This window comes from Nuphar pumila, chromosome 2 (genome assembly GCF_984573655.1).
Source record: "Nuphar pumila chromosome 2, dmNupPumi1.hap1.1, whole genome shotgun sequence".
Taxonomy (NCBI): domain Eukaryota; kingdom Viridiplantae; phylum Streptophyta; class Magnoliopsida; order Nymphaeales; family Nymphaeaceae; genus Nuphar; species Nuphar pumila.
In genome coordinates this window covers 104,900,154-104,922,296 of record NC_143250.1, presented here as the reverse complement: position 1 = coordinate 104,922,296, position 22,143 = coordinate 104,900,154, and the positions used below count along the sequence as shown (strand labels likewise).

At 37.9% G+C, this 22,143-nt stretch overlaps 2 protein-coding genes across 7 annotated transcripts; both read left to right on the top strand.

Moving 5' to 3' along the window:
- Positions 1–1,713: 1,713 nt before the first annotated feature.
- Positions 1,714–9,965, top strand: LOC149846540 (CDPK-related kinase 5-like). Of its 4 annotated transcripts, none has more exons than XR_016430291.1 (11): positions 1,714–2,470; positions 4,112–4,242; positions 4,444–4,485; positions 5,069–5,177; positions 7,017–7,095; positions 7,204–7,500; positions 7,578–7,690; positions 8,439–8,546; positions 8,640–8,748; positions 8,856–9,023; positions 9,379–9,965. XR_016430291.1 is itself a non-coding variant. In XM_089996396.1 (11 exons), the coding sequence occupies exons 1-11, from the start codon at positions 1,922–1,924 to the stop codon at positions 9,517–9,519; spliced, it is 1,800 nt and encodes a 599-aa protein (XP_089852522.1). In that variant the 5' UTR covers positions 1,714–1,921; the 3' UTR covers positions 9,520–9,965. The 4 variants fall into 4 exon arrangements, 2 of the variants coding, with proteins under 2 accessions (XP_089852522.1, XP_089852521.1); XM_089996396.1 differs by having other exon boundaries at positions 8,686–8,748; XR_016430290.1 differs by having other exon boundaries at positions 1,726–2,470; positions 8,436–8,546.
- A 1,418-nt stretch (positions 9,966–11,383) lies between these two features.
- Positions 11,384–17,925, top strand: LOC149846539 (uncharacterized). 3 transcript variants are annotated; one of them, XM_089998059.1, is made up of 8 exons: positions 11,384–11,681; positions 14,762–14,876; positions 15,567–15,628; positions 15,719–15,770; positions 15,877–15,988; positions 16,064–16,165; positions 16,242–16,350; positions 16,943–17,925. In XM_089998059.1, exons 1-8 carry the CDS (start codon positions 11,429–11,431, stop codon positions 17,707–17,709), a joined length of 1,572 nt encoding a protein of 523 aa, XP_089854185.1. In that variant the 5' UTR covers positions 11,384–11,428; the 3' UTR covers positions 17,710–17,925. The 3 variants fall into 3 exon arrangements, with proteins under 3 accessions (XP_089854185.1, XP_089854184.1, XP_089854183.1); XM_089998058.1 differs by having other exon boundaries at positions 14,759–14,876; positions 16,067–16,165; XM_089998057.1 differs by having other exon boundaries at positions 14,759–14,876.
- Positions 17,926–22,143: the final 4,218 nt, after the last annotated feature.

Below are 22,143 nucleotides of genomic sequence, written 5' to 3'. Positions count from 1 at the left end.
TCTTTCTCTTTGCAGTAGGCTCCAACATAAAGACTTTGGCTTTGGTTGGTAAAGTGGATCTGAAGCTAAATCTAGATCCAAACTAATTTAGAAGAGGTGAATCAAGATAGGATCTGATTTTTGTGATACATTACTGGGTCAGATAATCAAGACGTTCACAACTAAAAATTAGAGCACAGGTTGGATCCGGTCTAGATTTGAACCAAAATTAGGACCCTGTTGGTGTAGTGCATTCTGGCACATCATCACTCTTTTGAGTCAATATGGAGATCATGACTTGGATCACACAACCCAAGCTCCATTTGTCGCCACAAATCTCGACAAGAAAAAAATATTGTAATAAATTAAAAATGTTTGTTTCTTAAAAAAATCACATAAACTTTTTGAATATATAAAAATTAGAATTCATAAGCATACAAACATTAAAATTGAAGAAAAATATAAAAATACCAAAACTAATCTATGTACTTATATCTTGATAAAACACGATATTTTTCAAACAAGAGATATCTTGAAAATATTAGTTCGTTTTTTTTTTCTTGAGAGAATGTAACAACTTTTAAAATATTGTAGTGCTTTCAATAGTTGACAATGTTCTCTTTCAAAAACAAAAAAAAAGTTAATGTTTGTTACATAGGCTCCAACTAGGGGTGTCAACGGTCGGGTTTGGTTCGGACCTAGGTAAAATCAGACTTGGACCTAATTTTCAGGTATAGTATTGGGTCCAGATTCAAGTCTAATCGGGTCCACTATAAGAGAAACCATACCCAGAACTGATAAGAACTACATGAAGCAGACCCGGATCATACCCAGAAAAATCATATTTTTTGTCATTTTTACATTAAAAAATTGCAGGTCAGGCCTGGGTTTGGTATAAAATTTTACAAACTATACCCAGTCCATGTATTAATAGGACCTTTGGGTCTGAACGCGAGTCTTAATCAGGTCTTCTTATTTATCACGATACCTGGACCCTCTAGGGTTTGGTCCAGGTAAACCAGACCCATTGACACCGCTAGATCCAACAAGGGATGAAAAATGAGATGAGCCCCCGTGATTCACCTCATGTTCGGCATGTAATGAGCTTGTTCAACTCACAAAATAAGCTCAATAAGTTGACATGAGCTTGCTTGGCTCGACTGGCATAGTATCAATCACTAACAGGGCTCTGCTTGTCTGGTAGAAGCAACTAGTGAACGTCACCTTGAGTTGGGACGTTGCAGGTTCAAAACCCAATGGTATAGTTGTATAACCGGTAAGGGTCTGCTTAACCCCAGCTTGTCTTTTAAAAAAAATAATAGATATATAATATAGATATATTTTATATCATATAATACAACATAAAATAAATAGTCAAAGTATAGTTAATTTTTTCTTTAAATGAGCCAGCCCGAACTTGGCTCGATCTCAGCTGGACCCCAAAAAAAAAAACTACCTGAGCTGGAACACCTCATGTTCGGTTCGTGTACTCCACCTCCCAACCCAAAAACTCTCCGATACGAACCGATCCCAACAAACCGGTTTCAAACTCCCTGCATCGTTTTTCTCAATAATTCTTGGCACGTGTGCCAAACTCGTGTACAGCCTGGACCTCCCAACGACGGTAGTTGGACGTCGGTTATTTTATTTAATCCGTTCCGATTAATTTCCCTAATAAATAATAATAATAATAATAATAAACTATAATTTTTTGTCCACTTACTAGGGCTACGCAGAGAGAAGCACGGAGAGAAAAGCGGCGTTGATCTCTCTCTCTCTCTCTCTCTCTCTCTCTCTGTGTGTGTGTGTGTGTTGATCTTTCCTTCTCCAAAAACTGAGGGTTCGGATCAAAATGGAGTTCTCTGAGCTCAGAAGCGGAGTGATTTAGGGTTTTTTCGTTCTTGGGTTCATTCATCGGACAGCTGCTAAGGAGGCAAAGAAAATGGGGCTCTGCCACGGGAAACCCCAGTCCAGGCTCGACGATGATCTCAATGGCAATGGAGTCTGTGAAGAAGGAGGAGGAGGGAAGGACGGAGAAGGCTTCTTCCCTCCGCCCTCGGAGGCGGCGGCGGCGGCGGGCGGGGCCGATCGCGCGGAACCAGTCGCCAGGGCCTCACCCTTTCCCTTCCCCTTCTACAGCCCCAGCCCCAGCCCCGCCCACCCCTTCCCCAAGAACTCCTCCTCCACCAATTCCACCCCGAGCAGGTTCTTCAAGCGCCCCTTCCCGCCTCCCTCGCCTGCGAAGCACATCCGCGCGTTGCTCGCCCGACGCCATGGATCGGTCAAGCCGAACGAGGCCGCGATCCCGGAGCGGGGCGAGGCCGAGAGCGGGCTCGACAAGGGATTCGGGTTCTCGAAGCATTTCGCGTCCAAGTATGACCTTGGGGAGGAGGTTGGGAGGGGGCATTTCGGGTATACTTGCGCGGCGAGGTTCAGGAAGGGGGAGCTCAAGGGCCAGCAGGTCGCCGTGAAGGTCATTCCCAAAGCCAAGGTTGGTTCCTGTTTTTGCCTCCTGGGTTTTCGCTTTTTTTTTTCGCCTTTTTCTTTTGTTGTTTTTTTTCTTTATTTCGCAAGTTTGTGACTTTTGTGGTGCTTGCCATGGAGAGGAAGTCATTTTTTTCACGAGTTTCGTTTTTGGTTGTGAATGAAAGGCTAAGTAATTCACCTCTACGAACAATTGCAAAACTTCGGGTTGGATTGAATCTTATAGTTCCATGGTTAGAACTTCGTCGCCAGAATTTTGTTATAGATGGATGAACCATTTGTGTTGGTCTGAAAATGATAGCATTATTCACTGGAGGAACTGTAGAAAGCCTAGTTCTTTTGCAGTGGGGACTTGTGGTTTCCTTTTTAGGCAAGGATGGCGAGTAGATTCAAAATGGTTTTTGTCCCTTAAGATTTTAGAATACTAAATCAGAATTTGACAAGAAAATGAGAAAATTATTATGTGTTATTTATAATATGACACTCATATTACCTTATATGTCCATATCATTCAGTATGATTTCAGCATTAAATTTGTATCATCCCATTTGATATATTATCTTTTTTTCCACATTGTTCATGACCCAATCATTAAATATGCCCAAAATCTTAAGATTCATTTTTTTTTTACTTCATTCCATTCTTTCATATTCTGGCTAGTTTGGCATTGCGACTCTTGTAGATGGTTCATGCACAAAAAGAACCCTTCTGTTAATTAAGGAGGATTTTAGCTTTTCACAATGGCGGCGTACATATATTTCTGGGTGTGCATGCGTGCGTGCATGGTTTGTGTGTAAAATTAGTACCTCCTAAACAGTTTTATGTGCTAAATATCCTAAACACTTCTAAAAAACCTAGTTGCAAGGGTTTTCTGCTTAATCCTAACTTGTAGACTAGTTTATCACTGCATATTTAATAAAAACAATACTTTGGCTCAAATCAATTTAGTGAGACAATTTGATTTTATTTCATCAAGTTTGACTGCAATAGGAGCCATTAACTTTTTATCACTTTTAAAGCACATCTAAACATGGAAAAATGCCTAATCTATTACATGTTTTCTGCTTAGCAATCTATACCAAATGCATCTACAATTCCAGATTAAGCAAACACCCAAATCTTTGTTCTTTGAAGCCATTTAGGAGATAAAACTGTTTAAGACCTAATATATATAAATGTATGTAACATAGTCACCAATATTGCTGATATTTTGAAAATGTCGTGATATTAACATTGTTTTTTTGCAACAGACGAACAAACCTGAAAGTATTACAATGTTTTCAAAATATCATCAGACGCATTTTATCATGATATTTTTGCAAGATATGTGGATCATATCTGAGCAAAAACATTGAAAAAAAATGCTAAACAACTGGTGTGGCCTGCTAGGCAGTACAGCATTATCTTTGTATGAATATGAAATGTTGCTTTCCAGTTCTTTATTTTATTGCAGAATCTGTTCATGTTGTTTGCCTAGTTTGGCTTTACCCCTCCTCTATATGGAGGTCTTCAATTTGTGTACAGGAGATGATTTATCCAAAACTAATTAAAAATTTGTGATTTATTCTTGACAGGGAAGTTCTTCAATTTGTGCACTGAAAATGATTTGTCCAAAGCTAATTAAAAACTTGTGTTTTGTTTATCACAGATGACTACGGCCATTGCTATTGAAGATGTCCGTAGGGAGGTGAAAATTTTGAGTGCATTGACAGGACATAACAATCTTGTGAAATTTTATGATGCATATGAAGATAATGACAATGTGTATATAGTAATGGAGTAAGTGCTGAAATTGTTTCTGTTATTCTTGAGATATAGATCTGGCCAGTTTTGTTCTGATTTCTAATTGTGTATATGCAGTGCACATGCATGTGTATATGCATGTATGTTTCATTGTTGAAAGTTCAAATATTTCTTCTTATGGCTTTCTTTGAAGTGATTGAATTAATTTTGTGGATTAATATTTTGTTTCTTATTCAGATTATGTGAAGGAGGGGAGCTTTTAGATCGGATACTTGCAAGGTGCCTCTTTCATTAGTGATTAATGTTAAAAACTGCAAAATCATAGATCCACTCATTCTTTTGAGGTGTAGGTTTTTCTGTTTTTAGAATGTTCAAAATGCATGCTTGCATAAATTTTAGCCAAGCTGGGAGTAGTACTCATTCTGTTCCTCCTACCTAAGATCCCTTGGCTGCGATAGTGTGGGTTTTAATCCAATTATCGTATTTGACCTGGTGTGCATTTGGTTGGGAAGGAATTCAAAAACTCTCCAAGAAGGTTTGCAATTGTATGGGACCTTTATAAGCATCCAATAGATTTTAAGCTTGTTCTTCAATATTAAATGGTCAAGGGGGGAGTTTGACTGGATCGTTTCTTATATATTAATAATATTATGATTGGATTTCTTTTTCTTTTGGTGAGTCAAAGAAGGAAATGTTTTATGTCTATAAATGGCTTTGTAGTACACTTTCTTATCTTCTAGAATCTAAAAGACAAAAAGGGAATTATCTCTTCAAACTTTTGTGAGCTGGCCTTAACTCTTAAGAAAAAACATTTTGTTTTCTTGCTTTCCACAAGCTAACCACATAATATTTTCTTTGATAGGGGTGGGAAATACTCAGAAGATGATGCCAAGGTTGTTATGGTACAGATTTTAAATGTAGTTGCATTTTGTCATCTCCAGGGTGTGGTTCATCGGGACCTCAAGCCAGAGGTAAGCCTTATGGAAGGTCCTGCTATGTAGTTCTCTTTATTCCATTTTGTTGTTGGATTGGACATATTTTTCTTAAAAAGCTTCACAATAGTGTATGCTGCCTCCATGTTGCATGACAAAAATTCAATTTTTAAGCTTGCCATTGTGGTTGCCTTGTATCCAACTCATCCCTGTCAATGCCAAAAGTGTGCAAGACATGTGTGGAAATGCCAGAAATGCTAGTTAATGTTAGATAGATGTATGTTGCAAGAAATGGTGGAATGTTTATGACCAATCCTGTGGTGTTCTTGATATCTGGAACATAGTAGAAGGCTTCTATTTTACAATGAAAAGCATTTCATGACTGGCAGGTTGCGAGCTTACTTAAGGACCTTCCAGAATAATGGGCATATATTCTCAAACCATTAATTAATTTAGTTGTAATCTGTTACTTGATGGGATTAGAAGCCCTCACTAGTTACTTCTGCTTCTGCCTCTGCGTATCTTGTGATCCAATCTGATCTCCTCTTTTTGTGCTTATTGAATCATGTTGACCAGTTAACAGTTTGTTTTCTGGTTAGCTTGTTAAAAAAGAAAGTTGCCAGGGTTGGTTGGTGGTGTTGGCCCTCTCAACTGGTCTAGGTTGATCATATTCACTTGGACTCCTCATTGGCATGACAGGTTCTAATTTCCTTCCCATTCTCTTTAAAAATCCAAAAACCAAATCCACCATCATCATGACTCAAAGCCGACCCATCATTGCCAACTTTTTCTTGATCCTATTACTCATCTTTCATGCCTTGGATTGCCTTCCACTCTGCTCTACATTCATCACAGCCCTTTTCATGTGTTGTATGAAAAATCATTGATCCAAAATATCCAGACACATTTGGCCACTAAGCTGGACTGTTTAACAGCACGGCAGGTTCTACTTCTTCAATAATGTTTAATTTATGATATAGACCTTGGTGAAATTGATAATGAATGCAGAGCTTGAAGGTTCACTTGGAGAAAACATTGATCATAGCTAATTTTGTTTTTTATGGGGTTTTCCTCAAAAAGAAATAGAAAAATTAGAACAAAATTGGTTCTTCCTCTTCACTCAATATTCATGATTTTACTTCCAACGTGACTTTTGCAAGGAAACTGAGTAAAGAAGCTATGCATCTGAGATGCAGCTTCGACGCTACTTATGTTAAACTATGCATATGATTATAAGGTTGACATCCTTATTTTGCTTCTTCACTGTAACTAGTCCAACCATCTTGAGCAGAATAATGGTCTTCAAAGGCAGATTTTCAGGCTAATATTTATATATTCTTTGGCCACAATTCAATAAACGGAAAAGAAGAAAATTGTGTAACTAATCTTACAAATTTTTTTTCTCGTGGTTTTATAGATCTATAATCCTTTCACGTTCTTTCTGTTAACCCTTTAAAACCTTTGCAACTGGTTGCAGATCATAGCTAAGCAACTAATATGCTGAGTGAAGTATGACTCAGAGCAGAACTTCTGGAAGATCCTCAGATTTATCCTAGTATTAGAATTACAATGCTTTCCTTTCTATTTATTGGGGGATAGTTATCATGTATTTATTTGCAATGCTTTCCTTTCTATTTATTGGGGGATAGTTATGAATTTGTTCATGATATACTTGGATATCTATTTAATGCAGGCATAGTCAAATAGGTTGAGTTTGCTTGTACAAAATTATTCACTACTGTTGTCTGTAAATATTAAGGTTTCAAGAATTCTCATGTTTTTATGCAGAGCTTAAACTCTTATGTAAGTTCATGTATTCCTGTCTGTTGAACATCTCTATATGCTATCTTTTCTAATCACCATTTCTTTTTGGTACAGAATTTTCTTTTTACTTCAAAGGATGAGAATTCTCAATTGAAGGCCATAGACTTTGGTCTATCGGACATTGTAAAACCAGGTTAAGTCAGTATAATTGTTTTATTGGATACTTAAATCCACTTCAGTTGTCATTTTCTATTTTTTCTCCCTTGAATTCCTAAGCGGGATTCGGAAACTTGTCTTGCAGAGGAAAGGCTCAATGACATTGTAGGAAGTGCATACTATGTTGCACCTGAAGTTTTACATAGGTCTTACAGTACAGAGGCAGATGTATGGAGTATTGGGGTGATTGCTTATATTCTCCTTTGTGGGAGTCGTCCTTTTTGGGCTAGAACTGAATCTGGTATCTTTCGGTCTGTTCTAAAAGCTGATCCTAGTTTTGATGAGCCTCCTTGGCCATCATTATCATCCGAAGCAAAGGACTTTGTGAAACGCTTATTAAATAAAGATTCACGCAAAAGAATGTCTGCTGCTCAAGCTTTAAGTGAGTGTTTCATGATTAGACAGAATGCTGCAGTGATAGCTTTGTCATCTGAGTTACTGACCTTTCCCCTTCTGCAGGCCATCCCTGGATCAGAAATTACAACAATTCAAAGGTTCCATTGGATATTCTAGTTTTCAAACTAATTAAGGCCTATTTACGCTCATCATCGCTACGAAAGGCAGCTTTGAAGGTGTGTTTATCATGTTGTTGAAGGAAAACTCGATATTCACACACACACACACACACAGGTGGTAGAGCCAGGCTTTTTAACTTGGGGTATCATATACACATGTTGGATGCCTTCAGTTGGTCCTCGTTTGGCTCCTGAGAGAAGAAAAACATATTTAAGATTTAAAAAGTAAATAAAAACAGTAAAAATAATTGATAATATCATGATAATATTGTGATATTCTTGTGATAATATCACAACATTATCAAATTGGCAAAATTTTCAAAATATAGCATTATTCTACCTATATTATCATTTTCTGAAAATACAGCGATAATATCACGATATTTTGAAAATATCGCTGATATCTGTGACAATGATATATATATATATATATATATATATATATATATATATATATATATATATATATATATATATATATATATATATAGGGCTTAACCATGGATTAAACTTCTTTCTTTTATCTCAAGGTGAAACTACTTTCTCCAACTTATCAGCCTCTGCAAATGGTTTCTGAACAAATAAATGATTCATTGGTTCTCTATTAATCAGTGCTTTTGCTTTTTTGATCGATCTTTATTTAGTTTGCAGCAAATGCTGCAGATCATGGTGCTTCTGTTTTTGTGAGCTTGCATGCATGTGTTGATATTACAAAAAGGCCCATTTAAATGAGTCATGCTAGAAAATCTCCTTTCTGATGGATCAAATATCATATAACTTTTGGTTTATTTGTTGCCCATAGCAGGCTCTGTCAAAGACCCTCACAGTCGATGAGGTTTTCTACCTGAGGGAGCAGTTTGCACTATTGGAGCCAAATAAGAATGGGAGCATTTCTTTGGAGAACATGAGGATGGTTTGTTCTCTTTCCTTGTATTGTTTAGGAATGCTTTATTGAAGTGTTGGTGAAGGATCCTGTGAAGTTGATAATGTTGATGCTGTAATGCAGCAACTATTTTCCTCAATGATGTGTCTAAATTCTCTGCGGTGGACAGGCCCTAACAAAACATGCAACTGAGGCAATGAAAGAGTCCCGTGTTGATGAATTCCTTAACTCAGTATGTGCCTTTCCTAATCATATTATTGTTTAAAGTTCTTTGACATTATTATGGAGAAATCTAAGTGAACTTTTTCTAATGCAACTTCCATTGTATTCTTATGGCAGATGACTGTTCTTCAATATAGAAAAATGGATTTTGAAGAGTTCTGTGCTGCTGCAATAAGTGTGCACCAGCTTGAAGGACTTGATAGGTGGGAGAAACATGCTCGGGGTGCTTATGAGCTTTTTGAGAAGGATGGGAACAGGGCACTTGTTATTGAGGAACTTGCTACGGTATGCTTTAAGTGCTCATGTTTATTTGCTTTGTGCATGGTGTTCATATATAATTAGTATATGAATTGATGGTTGATTGATTGCTGTTAGTGTGACTTCCAGACAACTGATTTTCTTATGTTATACTGAGAGAATTATGATAACGAGCCTGGTGGTTATGTACCTGTATGGATCATAATTTTAATTTCTTAACATTTTGAGGGCCATATCTTTGCCACGTACGTAGCCTCCATTTGTGGAAGGTGGACACTGATGTGGATGCAGATTGTGCATGAATGATTAAAATCGTGAATTTGGTTACTATCAGATCTTGGATTGCTCTGGGAGAAGCTAATGCCATTTTTTATCTTTCTAGGAACTTGGTCTTCCTCCTGCTGCTCCAGTGCATACAGTTCTTCATGATTGGATCAGGCAGACAGATGGGAAGCTTAGTTTCCTGGGTTTCGTCAAACTGTTGCATGGCATATCATCACGGACCTTTGCGAAAGCACAGTAGTTTGGCATGTAATTCGTAGTCCATATCTGTTTCCACTTCCAGCGAGGGGTTTCCATAGATAGGATCTTAACATGGGTCAGCACGTTGGGGCACTTTGGGACACCAACTGACATCCTGAGCTAAAAGAAGCATGCAGTTCAAATTTGTTGAAATCTGCCCCCGGTAACAGCAAGATTGTGTTAACAGATTCTGGTTCGATGGCAAACTGGAAGAGTTGGGACATTGAGATGGGGAAACATCTTTTCATTGTGATGGGAAAGTCTGTTAAAATCTGCATCTGTAATTTATCAGTCTGAACAGTTCAAAATCCACCATATTAACTGGGTTGCACTGTAAAATTTGGGCTTCTGCTGGGGAAGATTTGGGTTTTTGGTGGATGGTTCAGCTCTCTTTCAATATGTTTATGCTTCCCATTTTAGTGTAAAATTTTCACCACAGTTCCTCAGTAGCTCCATACTAATTGTTCTGCTAAGAATTTACTATCAATGTACTTTTGTGTGTAAGAACTGATGTTCGAAGGATGATTACATTTTTAGTTTTAACTGTTTTTTTTTTTTGGATTTATAACCCGAAGTAACCGCACCCGGCATGAAGACCTGGTCATGCTGGCTCAGCCTGCCATACATATGGTTGTAGTGCCAGTAGCTTAAAACTCTGAGGCTAGGAACCATGCCCCCAGGACCCCTGCCCTACCCCACTATGCCAAACTCCCCTTGGGGCTTTTCTAGTTCTAACTTGAAACCAAGGTTGAGATGAGAACATACTACAAAGTTGGTGTTCATTCTCATGTTTGTTTGGATCCCCAACTAATGAATGATGTATCCTCCTTTTTTGTATCAATGAATATCATAACGGAATTCTCCATGAGGGTTCTGCCTTCCTGGTTGGAGGTGATTGTGGTTTGTCACTTGACATGGAGTGACCATGAAACCTGTAGGTGTACTTTACTGCAAGGTCGAAGCTGTGTACTTCTTGGTGGGCGTGAGAACCTCAATGGTTTCACCAACTGAGGGCTACGGCCTTGCGTTGAGATGAAAACACCATTTTCATGTGTGGCCAAAATATGGTTTTGCTAAAATGTGGTGTTGAGGATGGAGTTGTCAAAAACATCCTCTTGTGACTGGTATTGAAATGTGGCGTTGGAGCTGTGCTGACTCCGCTCCAATGCAGTGTTTTGGCTGGCAACACCTCTTCTCCCAAACAGTAGATCAGAAGAACGCTGGGGAAACCGAAACACATCCACATTCAAGCCTCCCAAAGGGAGCCTAAAATTGATTTATAATGTTGTTCCTTTTTCCTATAATCCGATAGATCGCACTTGAATCCAATGGAATCTATTTCACATCGGCCCACAAAGATGATATTCTAATTAAATTTAAAAAATAAAATTTTATGATAACTCATGCAGTTAAGCATAATCTTGCCATAAGTTAGGCACCTATATTTGTAAATTAAAACTAATCTAAATACCACTAAACACAATGCCTCAAATAATAACTGCACCCAAAATCCTGCTATGCGATCCAAGGCAAATCCAAATTCAAAACCAGATCTAATCTTCGAAAGTCAAACTTAGTTTTGAGTCAAACATCACCTGACTCATAATTGATCCATTAGCATCCGAGCCACGGAGGGGTGGTGGTGGTGGTGGTGTGTGTGTGTGTGTGTGGGGGGGGGGGGAGTGTCGTAGATGGGTGTAGAGAGAGAGAGAGAGCCTTTTGATGTGCCGTGTCCATCTCGAGAAATGTTGAGATGAATGGTCAGCAATAGTAGTGGAGCTGCATGCAGTGCCGCTGTATAAAAAATTGAACAAACAAGGAATTAAATGATTTTTGCCTCGTCTACTGCGACGATAAGTTTTCTTCATCCATTCGACACCTCTCGCATCGCTCCGCCCGAAGCTTCACCCATGGTTGTTGGCAATTCCTCACGATCACCACCACCATCATCATCATCCTCTTCCTCGTCGCCATCGCTGTATCAGATTTCGTCTGACGAAGAAGAAATCGACGCGATTAGCGTGTCTACCAGCGATGACGAGTACGCCATCGAGTCGAGCAATGAAGAGATCGATTCCGATTCCGAATCCGAGAACCGAGACTCCGAGCCGTCACCGGCGGACGAAGTTGGTCGTTGCAGAAAGGTTATAGGCCTCCTTCAAGGTGATCCTTTTTCGTTCGCCTTTCCTTGAATCCCATCGAGAGAAGTCTGCTTTACTGGTTGTTCTGATATGGGTATCTCAGATTTGTTTGTGGGTTTTTATATTTTGATTGTTGGGAAAGAGTGGTTTTGGGTTTCTGGGACTTGTTGGTTATGTTGATGGATGCTTGTGTTGTTTCTTATGCAGTAATTGATTTTCTTTTTCGTTCAGTTTTTTTGATCTGATATTTCGGGTATGAGGTTTTTTTCCTTCTAATTTGATTCATTATGAAGAACGTTTGGGTCCATCTGATTGGCTCTATGGTAATTAGATCTATTTTTTCTTTCTGTAGCATTTGGGTTGTTCACTCACCTATGCTTTGTGTTTAGCTTCCTGAATTCGCTGAGTTATCTGCTCCATTGTTTTTGCAAAGTTTTTCATCCTGATTCAACTTTGTGATTGGAAACAAAGTGGAAAAACTGGTAGATTTGTTAGGTAGACTGGGTCTTGATCGAGAACTGGAGATTATGGGGCTTACCACGAACGGAATCTTCGACTTGTTTGATTTGAACCCATTTTTCTCTGAACTGTGTTTTACTCTTTCATGCATATCTGGTGCTTGTTCGGTTTTCAGTGAAGATTGGTAGTTAGCAAGAAGTCATTCTGGACATGACGTGCAGAGTAATGTTCCTACTTGGATTTCATCGTCTCCGATTTTAATTCGTATAGGTTTATTTATAGAGTGTTCGAGCAATGAAAATGAGCCATCTGATTAAACTACAACTACTAAAATGCAATTAGTTGGAGATAAATACGATGAATATGCATTGAACTGGAAAAACTTGGTAATGCATTTGAATCTGAAAATATTAGTCAACTGTGAAAAAATATGTACACTCCAAAAACTGTGATAAAAGATGTCATTTTCACTGTATGGATTCATTATTCATTGTATTCTTCTTAAATTTTATTTCAATTTTATACGGGTAGAGGTTCCATAAAATATAAGCTATTTACGTTTCTGTTTTTGCAACCAGACACCATTCCTTGTTCTAGGTAGTGGTAGAAATTTAAAGAAAAACTAAATTTTCTTGTGTACAAGATGAGATTTGATCCACATACTGAACGATGGCAATGGTCAACTGCATGATTACAACTGTCCCTACCATCGAAAGCTATGCTGCATATGGTCATTTTGGAATAGCTGCATTAGACTATGTGCACACCCAGTTCCTCAGCTGGCCTGTGTCTGCAGGAACTGATCCTGACCAAAACCATTTCCATGTAAAAGATAAGGAACCACACTTTCAAATGTTCTGGCATGGAAGCTCCTCATGCACCGACACATATCATTCTCTTCACCATAACGGCATTTGAACTAGCTGACTCCTATAAGAAAATCTCCCTACCTTCCCAGTCTGCATAGCAGAAGACTCATTGATTTCTGTGGAAGCATAGAATAGCCTACTAACAGTGCATTCATCCCAACAGGGCTGCCATCTGGTGCCATATCATCGAACAACCTATGTCACAAAGGTAAGGACACGGGTATGGGACACAACACAAACATGCTTGGTGTGACATGAAAGTTATGTAAAAATAAGGCACATGGAGATGACTGCATGTAAACATGAATACGTGTATACACCCATATTGTGTGTGCATGCATGTGTGTGTGTGTGTGGTGTGTATGTGTGTGTGCATGATTGTATGCATTTAAAAATCTTATTCTAAAGCAATAAGGTATAAATATCTTTGCAAATTCTTGAACAACAATTTTAAGCCATCATAAGAACCATTAAATAATAAATCCAAATTAAAAATTGAAATGTAACATAATCAGTGACAAAATTTAAGAGAAAAGAAATGAAGAACTAAAAAAATACAAAATGGAGAAATAGATGAAGGTTGGACTATGTTCATGAACATTGTATCGAGTGTCATGTCATGTCAACGTAGTACATGCATGCTAAGTGAAGTGTCTGTGTGACATATCAAATAACAGAATTATTTCATATGGATTACTTTAAGGGGCTTCTAAAACGAGGCTACTCTTGTAATCCAATAATTCGTCTAAATTGATATCTTCCCTTAACCTTTGCACTTGGAACAGTTTTATGTGGATGTTGCTCAAGGGGGAACTTGGTTTCCTTATGAAGTAGGCTCCAACATATTTTTGTTCTTTTTCTTTTCAAAGGAAAAGGAAAATGTTTGAATCATTGATAAACCCATAAAGCCGCATCCATGGAGTAATGTATTCTGAGATGATACATTTTGGTTGTGCACTTGTGCCCCATATGACTCATGAGAAGTAAAAAGGAGATAAAAAAATGAAAATATTGAAGCAATTGCTTCCTCCTCAAAGAGAATCTATTTTCTTCCAACTACATAATTTTATAGGGAGAAGCGATGCACACTAAATATTCCTTGGTTGCTGCATATGGGGAGCTTTTATCAAGGGCCATCTCTTCATCAAATGAATCCTTTTGAGACAATGCCCAATAGCTAAAAGCAATTGATGCTGTGATGACTCATGAACTTCTCTGTGACTATCATTTCTCTAGATTAAAAAAGTTCAATGTCTTGATAAAGTAAAGCTGCATACTTATCATGAACAAGCCAAGTGAACCAGAAGTCACATATATTATCACATCTGAATTAAAATTAAAAAACATAAAGGACCCTGTAACCTTAAGAGACATTGAACCCAACTTAGCTAACTGAAATGGCATAAGCAATGTGCTTTTTTTTTCCCAGCTAAATAGATGCTGAAAACTTAACAGGTGTCACAAGTATTGAATGTCTATCCCAGAAGTCTAAGATTCATTTTTTAACCTTCTAAGGTTTACCAAGAAATATCATATCATGCAGTTGCAAAGTCCTCTACAACTGAGATATCTCTGCACATAAAGTGTCCTTTTCAACATGGAGATTTATGATTTTCTTTCATATTTTAAATCTGTATAATGTTTGAATTCTTGTCACACTTGTAGGGCCTTATTATAGTAGTATTGCTTACACAAGGAAATGATGCATTTATTTTTGTTAAGTTTGTGAATTTTTGTCACACTGATATCATGAGATTTTACTGTTCTGTAGAAGGGCATGATCTGAATGTGCTAAGATTAGAAGAGTGCAAGGCATACTTGCGAAAGCATGGACTTAGGTTGACAGGAACAAAATCAATTTGCATACAGAGAATTCAGGAGCATTGGAGGTAAGACTGGGACATCTTTAATTCAACAGTCAATGTGCCTGGTAGGCTACTGTTCAACAAGTGCTCTGCATTAGCAATTCCAACATTTTTCCTTCGAGATCTTGCCAAGATTACTTGGAGGTTGCAATTATATAAACTTCACACCTTTATGATGCCTTCAGAAGATTGCTGCTTTGCCCTTGTCAGTTGTCATCTAAAAAGCTCATATATATATATATATATATATATATATATATATATATATATATATATATTCTGACTTCAGGAATGTGATTCCTCTATGGTGGCTTCCTGATGTCTGTCTGTCAAGAAAGGATGTGCTCTTATTTCTCCTGCATATATCCTAACTTCAGGAAGGTCATTCCTCTATGATGGCTTCCTGCTGCCTGTCTGTCAAGAAAGGATGTGTTCTTATTTCTCCTGCCAACTGGTGAACACTTATGTCACTTATGTATTAGCTATGGTACTTGGTCTATGATCAGTTGATTAGCCAATCATTCATCAAATACTAAGTCACAATGTCCGGAAGGTGGCCTTTTGTGTGGATTTTTTCATCGCTTGCAGTTGATTATGCATGAAAGGTGTGGTTATGACACCACTGTTATACTTTCATCATGCATGAATGCTGCATAATAGTTTAATTTTGCTTTTGGATTTTGCAATGAACATCCTTTTCTTAAACCTACTCAGGATAAAAGATGGAAATGGTCTAAAGCTGTATCCGAAGTCATCCTTCATGATTAACTGTACAGGTAAGTCAAATCTGTATGCTTTTCCTTGTATCTTCTTGATATGAACCATGAGGCTCATTTTGTTGCCTTGTTTCTCCATTACTTTTGCAGGTGATGTTTGCACAGGTGATGTTGTGCTGTTCACCCAAAGAGTTTATGAAAAGTATTTACTTATGTTCAAGCTGCTATCTTTTGCACATGGTAGACCCATTCAGGGTTCTTGATTTTCTAGCTGCTTCCTTAGAAAGGGACATGGGATTATGAAACAGGTTTGATGTAGCCACGAGAGGTGGTGGTGGCCATGCTATAGGAAAGCGGACAATTGCAGGAAGAATAGTTAAGGAGAGTTATGGAGCACTTAAACAGCAACACACATTCACTGTAATGTTGAATCCAGTGCTAAAATGATTTTTTTTGCCTAATATTCATGTGCTGATCATTGTTTCCATGGTCAAGAAGGTTGAAATACTATGGAGCACAGGGGTTAAGACATTGCCGCTATTATTTCCTTTGCTTGTGAAGGGCCGCAACCTTTACAGATTGAAAACCTTTAGACAGGTTGGTTTGAATTTTAGACATACATGTGCCTGGAAGGTTTTGCATATGAAGGATTTATTGTTTGCATCTATTTCAGCGTTGGCCTGATGAGTCAGAGAGAAAGAAAGTTTTGGCAGAAAAACATAAAAGGGGTGCTACAGCACGACATCTCAGAGCTATCTCAAAGGCACAACGTGCTAATGGAGGTTTGCTATTTTGTTAACATGATCCTGTTTTGGTGTACAAAGTATTTTTCGTGAAACCATTTTTAACTTTTAAGACATGCATTTGCTTGGACCCTATCATTTCCTTCTGTGAATGCAAAGGTGAATTTCACTCTATGCATTATGCCCATATATTTATCCCTGCATACACACTGCATTAACATATTCTCCATTGAAGCTGTTTCAGTTGTGCTTGCGTGTTTAGTTTTGGCAGCCAGAGATACTTGCATGCATGTGCACGGACTTCTAACTTCACAATATCATGAAAGAATGTAGCTAATCTGTGAAATTGCATTTGGGTCCTGTTCTGCTGAGAGTACAAGCACAAGTATTTATTTATTTTTTGTGCATTGGCATACAAATGTGTAATGAATGCATGTATAAGGGGATAGGTTGATTTTTTATGATTTTTTCTTATAACTAGTATATGAAGGGAGTTTGATACATCTCTTCAGAAGGGAGCTTTCAATTTTGTTAATAATCCATTTAATGGATTCTTGACTTTATATTCTAATTGTTATGAGAAAAGGCTTTATGAAACTGATTATATTTTAACCAAGAGATGACTTAGTAGGTTCTAAACGGAAAAGACATTCTACAAGGCCTCCCCGGAAAGGGCATAAGAATAGTGATGCTGGCGCCAGAAGAAATTACCAAATGCCTAACATGGATCAAGGAGAAGCCCTTGCCCCAGCAAATTCTCAGATAAAGAACAGGAATGGGAAGTCAAGTGCTTCCAAGGCAGAAACCCAGCCACCTCCAAAGAGAATGAGAAACAGAGCTTCCCACTTCCAGAAAGAAAGCTATAGGCATGATATTGTTCTCAGAAATCAGACAAAGAAAGGCATTGGTGAATGCAGTGTATCCAAATCGGAGGCCAGGTGCTTTCAGGATTCTCTAACCTTTGCTGGTGGAAAGAAACAGGATGCTGAAAAGGGCCATTATGCCATGAATAGCTCTTGCAATTATGATCATAACAGGATTCAGTGGGACATTCCTTATCGAGATCCTGGAAGGTTTCAGTGTTCGAATTTTGAGGTTGATTCTTCATCAACATTTCCAGGAAGATATGGTTACAGTGAGGTCTGCAATTATGTTTGTTATAATGGCCTTCCCTGTGCAACTCAAGGAGTTCAGTGGGATCAAAGAGGAGACCTGCATTGGGCATCTAAGAATATGTACCAAAATGTCCCTGCTGCGACCTTGGGAAGAGGGAGTAAGGATGAATCGGTGTCATGCTCTACCCCTGGTTGCCATGGTCTGGGTTCCAGAAGCTGTGTAGTTTTGGCATGTCACAGGTGTTGCAGAGCGGTAGGTAGAAAGTGCAGAAGGCACCAATGACGCATCATGCAATCACTTACTCTTTGATGTGTATCATTAAGTGTCAATCCTTGAGAGTTAGAATGTCCCTTCATCCAAAACCTGTCAATACTACATTGAATGCATTTCCAGAATTGTGAAGTTTTATGGGAAATAAGAGTCTGTAGCTGATTCTTGTACATTCAATAGAACAATATTTTTACAAAATTAGAGATTTGTAGCCCACTTAGCCATCAAGGGGTGTCTTTTCTGTGCCTGTTTTGCACTAGTTTCGTATTAGAATTATCGTGCTAATGAAACACTTGTTTTGTACTTGTTAGCCTTTAACCAGTAAAATTTAGATTCCTTGGGCAAGTTAATGGCCTATTTTAACTCTGTCAAGGGATGGGTTCTTTTGCTGACCCAATAGTTGCATAGGTTTGAACCGTTAGCAAACACAAAATCTTGAGCATGTCTGGGCACTCTCAAGGAATTATCAGAACAGGTTGATGAAATAAGTGCAACTTGCAGGTGGCATTGAAAAATTGTGGCTATTTTTTCCCAAATAAAATTCTTAGGTAACCATTTTCCTAAAAAACTTTATTTCTTCATTTAGGTAAATATTTTGTGGGTCTTTATTAATGAGAGCTGGTTTATAAAACTGATCATTCCAGACTAGTGTGAGGTTGAGCATAGTTGAATTTAGAACTCCATATCATGCCATCACAAACACGCACTCCAGATCGGCTGTGACATTCAAACTCACTGTTATCTCCTTATCCATGTATGACAGATCGATCGATCAACTACCAGCACAAACACATACAACAGTCACATTGAGTTTTTCTTAGTTGATCAATAATCGGGGCCATGAATCTCAATCATTGAATGGTCCAGACAGGTGACAGGTTGTATGGCCTGTGCTTGTGTGTCAAATCTAAGGTTTGTCATGGATGTTGGATATTTTTTTGAATGATTAATTGTGAGCGATCATGCAGGACTTCTCACCAGGCTATTAGAGTGCAAACTTCAAAGCCAGCATTTCAAAAATGCAAAACAATCATAAGAACTACGCATTCCCACTGGATAAGGTACACCAGCATAATCAATTTCATGCAAGCTATGCAACCATTATCAGCGTTTTGTGTTCCTATCACTGATCTATGCTTCTTGCAGCATATCATCAAAGATTTCTGGTCTTCCAAACAGGTATATCTTGTTATGGTCCTCTGACCACATCTAGTTCTCTCTCTCTCTCTCTGAGAGAGAGAAATTGGTATATATATATATATATATATATATATATATATATATATATATATATATATATATATATATATATATATATATATATATATATATATATAACTCCGCCTGTGTATACAACAACAACAACAACAACAACTACGCCTTCATCCCAAAACAATTGGGGTCAGCGATATGAACCAAAAAAGAAATTCATTTTGGGTCTTCCACATGAATCCTTTTCCTCCAATCATTTCTATCCAACTCCGCCTGTGTATAACTGTTTAATTATACACTGCCGGTCCTAGGCCTGGATAAAGGAGGAGGGTTGCGGTAGGCCGGTGACAGTCAACATAAAAACTTAGTCATACCCTATGAATATGAACCAATATGAGAATTTCGTTGGGGCGTTCCTTACTGAGCGATGCGTTGTACTCTATAGGCCCGGAGGCAGTGATAAATGGGCAAGGGTTGCTAGGTCGTCGTCCGGAAGCGACGCGTCACACCGGCGCCTGGGTGTGGTGTCAAATAGGCAAGGGTTCCCTCACTTTGTTGGACGGGTGGGGGTAAAAAAGTTAGTCTAAGACCATAAAATCAGGTTAGCCACTTGGAACATAGGGTCTTTAACTGGTAAGTTGGTAGAGTTAGTAGATGTTATGTGTAGGAGAACGATTGATATTTTATGTCTATAAGAGACCAAATGGGTAGGTGAGAAGGCAAAAGTGATAGAACCTTGGGGATATAAGATTTGGTATACAAGAATAAATAGAAATAGGAATGGAGTAGAGATTGTTATGAGTTGTGAGTTTATAGATAATGTAGTTGAGGTCCGTAAGAAGGGTGATAGGATTTTACTTATTAAATTAGTATTAGGTACGTATATTATTAATATTATTAGTGTTTATGCACCTCAAGTAGGTTTAGATGATTCCATTAAGCGTCAATTTTGGAAAGATTTAGATGGAGTAGTACAAGGGATATCTTATGGAGAAAAGCTTTTCATTGGCGGTGACCTTAATGGACATGTAGGCATTAGTAGAGATGGATTTGAGAGTATCCATGGAGGCTATGGTATAGGAGAAAGAAACGAAAGTAGAGAAAGGATTTTAGATTTTGATTTGTCCTATGATATGATCTTAGCAAACACTTGGTTTAGGAAGAGGGAGTCTCACCTAATAACATTTAAAAGTAGGGTTAATACGAGTCAGATAGATTTTTTCTTACTTAGAAAGAGAGATAGAGGTTGTTGCATCGATTGTAAGGTTATACTGGTAGAAAGTGTAGTCACACAACATAGAATCTTAATTTTAAATCTTAGAATTAGACAATGCCGCAAAAGGGATTGACATAGGATAAATCCTAGAATTAAGTGGTGGGCACTTAAAAGAGCTAAACAAGGAATGTTTGTAGAGCAAGTAGTTAAGGAAGTTGATTGGTGTCTCGAGGAGGATTCAGAATCAATATGGAATAAGATAGCGGGTGGCATGAGAAATGTGGCTAAGGAGGTATTGGGTGAGTCTAAAGGTAGTGCACCGCTAGGTAAGGATACATCATGGTGGAACGAGGATGCCAAATTAGCTATTAAGGTTAAAAGAGAGTGCTATAAAAATCTAAGTAAGTCGTGATAATGAGAATTTGGAGAAGTATATGATAGTAAAGAAAGAAGCTAAAAAAGTAGTTCGAAACGCGAGGGATAAGGTATATAAGGAGGTTTATGGCAAGTTGGATACCAAAGAGGGCGAGAAGGATATTTATAGGTTTGCTAAGATGAGAGATAGGAAATCGAGAGATCTGGGTATGGTTAGATGTATCAAAGATGAAACGCAAAGGGTTTTAGTCAAAGATGAAGAGATTAAAGAGAGATGAAAAGATTATTTTGATAAGGTATTTAATGGAAGTCATGCTCAGGATCTTGGAGACTTGTCTATTCCTTTTCATGAGATGAATCGTGACTCCATGCACAAGATTCAAAAGAAAGAAATTGCAGAGGCTTTGAAGAAAATGAAATCAAGAAGGGCAGTTGGCCCAAATGGTATACCTATCGAGGCTTGAAAATACTTGGGAGAGAAAGATTTAGAATGGTTGACAAATCTTTTTAACAAGATTTGGCGGACAAATAAGATGCCTAATGAGTGGAGGAAGAGTACTTTGGTGCCCCTATATAAGAATAAGGGTGATATACAAGATTGCACAAACTATTGTGGTATAAAACTCATGAGTCATACTATGAAACTTTGAGAGAGGGTGATTGACTCTAGGTTGAGGAAGGTTGTCGTGATATCGGAGAATCAATTTGGTTTTATACTTGAAAGATCAACTATGAAAGCTATACATCTTCTTAGACAACTTATTGAGAGAAATAGAGAGGAATAAAGATTTGCATATGATTTTTATTGATTTGGAGAAGGCATACGATAGAGTACCTAGGGACGTTCTCTGGTGGACAATGATGAAGAAAGGTGTTTCTCTCAAGTACATTAGTATAATTAAAGATATGTATGAAGGAGTAGTAACCAATGTCCACACTTGTGGAGCGGTGACAACCAATTTTCCTATAACGGTTGGGTTATATCAAGGATCTGCTTTAAGCCCTTTCTATTTGCTATAGTGATGGATGAGCTTACAAGATCAATTCAAGAAAATGTGCCGTGGTGTATGTTGTTTGCTGATGATATTGTTTTGATTGATGAGTCTAGAGATGGGGTTAATGCTAAGTTAGAATTATGGAGACAAACATTGGAAACAAGAGATTTTAAGTTAAGAGTAAGACAAAATATATGGAATGTCGGTTTAATACGCAACGAAGTAGTGATGGGAGTGTAGTGAAGCTTGGTGAGCAAGAAATACCGGTTGATGACTATTTCAAATATTTGGGATCTATCATTCAAAAGTATGGATAAATTGATGGAGATGTAAATCACAGGATAAAGGTTGGGTGGATGAAATGGACAAATGCAACTAGAGTGTTGTGCGATCGTAGAATGCCATTGCGGTTGAAGGAAAAGTTTTATAGGATGACTATTAGGCCCGCTTTACTATATGGTACGAAATGTTGGGCTGCCAAGAGACATTATATTCAAAAAATGAATGTAGCTAAGATGTGTATGCTTAGATCAATGGATGTGTAGAAATACAATAAAAAATAAGATTCGGAACAAGGAGATACGTAAGAAGGTAGGCGTTGCACCCATTGAAAATAAAATGAGAGAGAATCGTTTACGGTGGTTTGGA